Below are 4,537 nucleotides of genomic sequence, written 5' to 3' on the forward strand. Positions count from 1 at the left end.
GTCACCTCCAGCGATATCAGTTGTTTTGGAAGTATGCACAGGGACTTGCGTCACTTTTACTCTTTTGAGTGTTTTTGACTGATTTTTAGGATCACCAACACTTTATCTCCAGATTCTCCTCGGTGGTGTAGTAATTTTCAGCAAGTAGGTAGCTCTGACTAATCATTCGATATACAAAGCGTACGTGTGAAGCGAAAGTCTTATTCAAAGGTGCAATCAGATGATTTATTTTTACGGAATTATTACATTTACACTCATATGTTATCTCTAATCAGTTATTTTGTACGTACAGCCAATGTGGTATTGGCGACGATAACATTCATTATTGAGAACAATCGCAAAGTTTAGTTTTTTTTAGTCGAACAAACAAGCTTACGGCAGGTATCAACGCGTCAACAAAGACATTTCATTGATAACTTTTTTACGAGACACAAATAAAATGTTGCAAGAAGATTCTGTGCGAAATCTACAGTACGATAGTGATATACGTGTTGCACAACCGACGCGAATTGATCCGATTAGTAAGAATTTTGTGCAAAATAATTAGTTCAGTGTGTTGGTTGTTGGTGTATGCTAACGTTAATAAACATGTACCACATCCGATTGGCAACTAGTCATCTAGATTTGCATCTGCGCCCCAAGTAGAAGAAGAACAGAAAACGATTTGGGATTATGTTTGTCTGGACAAAGTTACAGTCATAGCAATGTCCTCTGATGGAATTTTCATCGATGTCGTTATCTGTTCCCAAACTAGATAAGAAATGATAGACAGGGTGACCATTCTTGTCTTTGTTAAAATGAAATGATGGTTAAGTGCTGAGTCAGACCAGACGTGAGAGCCATTGTATTTTTTAGGAACTTAGAGTAGAGTGCGCAGCTTGGGATCAGCTTCTTCCCATCTAGCCAATCTAACATTTTCCATTTTATCCCACAGTCTATACGGAGAGTACAACCATCACATCGCCACAATCACAGCCAAACGGTATGTAAAAGCATATTAGGGAGCGTCAGATTTTTTAACGAAAAATCCAAACGAAAACGCTAACGGTATAGGCACATTTGACAGATCAATTGAAAAATAACTAAATTCTGACTCTGCACGGATTTTAATGAATCAGAAACGCATGATTCCAGTGGTCCCGTAAACTAATTCTTTTTCAATTAGTCTAATATAAGACTTATCGTTCGGCATACATTGCCCCAATTGAAAAAAGGATCAGTTTCCCGGACTCCTGGGATCATGCGCTTCAATGGATCTGTAAAACTTGTCTTTTCACAAAATCCGACGCTCCCTAATATGCGGTTCGTCTCTTCTATTCCTTGTATAGACAGCAGAAAACCGCTTCCAGTCTCAACGGTTCAATTCGGCGACCCAAGGATACCAGGAGCACCATCTTTTTTACCTTCGTCGGGACTTGACTTTTTATATGGCGTTCCGTCCATTCATATCGAGCAAACGTATGAGTTACACGAATGTATTTCCCACAGTGAACCGGTACTGTTGGTCGCTATTTTTAACTGTTAAATCTTTCGAACAGATAGCGGATCGTCGTCGGAAAATCGATATACTGTACGGGGCCCCACCAATGAAACAATATTTGCTGCTTCAGAGAGCTCAAAGCCTAGAGACAGACTACTGTTTGGTGCGTTAAGGTGAGCTAATGATCTGATTTTTTATAGGTTTTGATAGATTTCTGGTTCGAGAGGTTTATTAAAGTGTCGCATTCCAGACCATTTTCAATGCACCTCATCGACAAAACACACCAAGAAGCCTTATCGTTCCGTCGAAAGTTAGCCTTCGGTTTGTTATGCTGTCAACCACAGTCCATCGAAATATGGGCCCCACCAGGCGATCTATTGGGTCGGGTCAAAGAAACGTTTTCATTGTTCAACGCTGAGTTTGTGATCGAAGACTCACACGGAAATATCATCTACCAAATAGAAGGACCTCCCAAGCTGCTGTGCTTTTGCCAAGTGCAAGAGTTACATCTGAAAGTGTTGAGTCCCGATTTCGTGTCGCAACAGGGCTCGATTACGAGGATCTGGAACACAGACATCTCGTCATTTACGCAAAATGTTTATTTTGCTGACATGAATTTGGATGTTAAATTCAAAGCTTTGTTTTTAGGAGCTGCCGTTTTGATGGTATTGCTTCTTACTGCAAGGTTTTCTACGACTTTTTCTTACATTTTCATTTTCTTTTTGTTATAGGATTACATGTTCTTTCAATCAAAGTGTTCGTGTTGCTGAGAGAGACTACGTCTGGTTTAGGTTTAGGTCTTATATAGGGTTGCTCAGATTACAGTGAGATTAAACCCAAAATTTATAATTCGTAGTACAGGGCCTACCGAAACTTGCCGAAATTTACCGAATATTTACGAAACATAAATTCGGTAAAATTTGGGAAAAATTAAGTAAATGAATGTACCAATAATAGGCCCTGTCGTAATAGGAAGATTGCGACCTTTATTTGTAATTTATAAGTTGAAAACTATAAGCACTTTCGGTTTACAAAATGTATGAAGAGTACACTTATGAATTACAAGTGAAAATCACAATCCCAACAAAAATCTCTTCGAGAAAAGTGTGACGCAGTCTTTGAAATACAATTTCTAAAATGAATGATATCGCTAGAGTTGACGCTTTCAGCTTCGTTACGCAAAAATTAAATTTTACACCCAATTAGTTCAAACAAGCTGGCTTAGGTTTTCTCATCATCTGCCAAATAATTTTTACAAAAAAAAATTTTGACTGGAAACAACCAAAATTTTACCAAAAAAGTCTGCGTCGAATGTGGCAAATGTTCAGGAACAGACCAGCAAGAAAATTTATCTGCCACATGACGAAATTTGATAAAATTCGAAAATTTGACGAAATTCGAAAATTTGACGAAATTCGAAAATTTGACGAAATTCGAAAATTTGACGAAATTCGAAAATTTGACGAAATTTGACAAAATTCGAAAATTTGACGAAATTTGACAAAATTCGAAAATTTGACGAAATTCGAAAATTTGATGAAATTCGAAAATTTGACGAAATTCGAAAATTTGACAAAATTTGACGAAATTTGACGAAATTTGACGAAATTTGACGAAATTCGAAAATTTGACGAAATTTGACGAAATTCGAAAATTTGACGAAAGTAATTCTCTATCTGCCACCATTCAAGAAATATCTCCAAAACCCCAATTGACCCACCCATTTCCAACTTTCGAAATTTTTCACATATGCCCCTCTGTTCTACTCGTAAAACTCTGAGACTTTGCCGAAGAAAGTAACTCTCTATCTGTCACCATTCAAGAAATACCTCTAAAAACATAATTGACCCAGCCATTTCCAACTTTCGACATTTTTCACATATGCCCCTCTGTTCTACTCGTAAAACTCTGAGACTTTGCCGAAGAAAGTAATTCTCTATCTCTCATAACCCAAAAAAATATTAGTCCTTTCATCCTACGCTCGAGTAGCTCAAAATTTGGTCACTCTAATCACTCTAGCTCAAACGAATCTGCCCCGATTTTTTTAATTATTTTTTTGTTCGAATCGTGTTACGAATACCTTTCATTTGATGGGTCACACGCCTCTGTAGGTTTCAATACAGCTAAGCTACAGCCGAAAACGCGTTCCCTACCCTCGAAAACCACACTCAGAAACCACTTCGAGGCCAATAAAACAAAATTCTGGTTTTTCCTGGGGTAATGGCGTACCACATTTTCATTTTTATGCCCACCCTGAGGTTCCTGCAAAATTTCATGGAGATTGGCTGACTAGTTTCCGAGATCGACCGTCGATAGATAGACAGATAGATAGAAACATACAGAGTAAGTTGAAAGATTTTGATTGTTTGGAAAACGTTAATTTGGTGCATTTTCTATCAAAATGACCAACTTCAAAACGATGTATCTCCGGCAATTTTAAAGTTACATAGTCGAGTGATAGCTCGTTTTGCTCGTATTTGAAGCGCGAATAAGGTAGAATAGGATTTGTGGTAATACGGGCCAAAGGAAAGAAACTTAAATTCTTGCCTATATATAGTTGCCGCGTCTCAAAAAAATTTCTTCGTTCTTTTTTTGGAAGTTAGACTGCGTCTCCCCAAAATCACATCACTGATTGCTGATATGTAGGCAATTAATATTACAGACACTTTTTCGATTTGAGGAACTATGAACTTTCGATTTACCAATTTAGCCATTTGTCTGTGTTATGTCTGCTATAGTCTGGTTTATAGCTCTGCTCCTAGCATGAACACAAAACTGACAACTGTCAAATTTGGAGACGTTGGTGATAAGAGCTGCCGCCTAAGATTGTTTGTATGTTTTAACTCATACAACGAAAACAAGTCTATCTTTACGAAATAAACGTGGTGCCGGCTGGTTGCCTACTTAGATTAATTAACGATATTCTCATATCATCGTATGGATTGAAATTTATTTTTAAGCCAAGCCGGCCGGTGAAATAAAATTTTGACACAAAATGTATGGGCCATCTGTCAAAATTTTCAGCTCGTGCGGGAAAATGTATGAGAATTTCACTTC

General features: G+C 37.7%; 1 protein-coding gene across 3 annotated transcripts; it reads left to right on the forward strand.

Moving 5' to 3' along the window:
• Positions 1-306: 306 nt before the first annotated feature.
• Positions 307-2,613, forward strand: LOC119084965 (phospholipid scramblase 3). Of its 3 annotated transcripts, XM_037195117.1 has the most exons (6): positions 307-521; positions 935-982; positions 1,329-1,475; positions 1,539-1,653; positions 1,731-2,145; positions 2,212-2,607. In XM_037195117.1, exons 1-6 carry the CDS (start codon positions 440-442, stop codon positions 2,248-2,250), a joined length of 846 nt encoding a protein of 281 aa, XP_037051012.1. In that variant the 5' UTR covers positions 307-439; the 3' UTR covers positions 2,251-2,607. The 3 variants fall into 3 exon arrangements, with proteins under 3 accessions (XP_037051012.1, XP_037051014.1, XP_037051013.1); XM_037195119.1 differs by having other exon boundaries at positions 360-521; positions 1,731-2,609; XM_037195118.1 differs by lacking the exon at positions 307-521 and having other exon boundaries at positions 941-982; positions 1,329-1,458; positions 1,731-2,613.
• Positions 2,614-4,537: the final 1,924 nt, after the last annotated feature.

This window comes from Bradysia coprophila, unplaced genomic scaffold (genome assembly GCF_014529535.1).
Source record: "Bradysia coprophila strain Holo2 unplaced genomic scaffold, BU_Bcop_v1 contig_94, whole genome shotgun sequence".
NCBI classification, from domain to species: Eukaryota; Metazoa; Arthropoda; class Insecta; order Diptera; family Sciaridae; genus Bradysia; species Bradysia coprophila.

Excerpts from the sequence above, each read along its gene's own strand:
- LOC119084965 (XM_037195119.1), top strand. The coding sequence starts at position 440 with ATGTTGCAAGAAGATTCTGTGCGAAATCTACAGTACGATAGTGATATA. Across the intron at positions 983-1,328 it reads GCCACAATCACAGCCAAACG|ACAGCAGAAAACCGCTTCCA; the intron begins GTATGTAAAAGC and ends TTCCTTGTATAG. Across the intron at positions 1,654-1,730 it reads CTACTGTTTGGTGCGTTAAG|ACCATTTTCAATGCACCTCA; the intron begins GTGAGCTAATGA and ends GTCGCATTCCAG.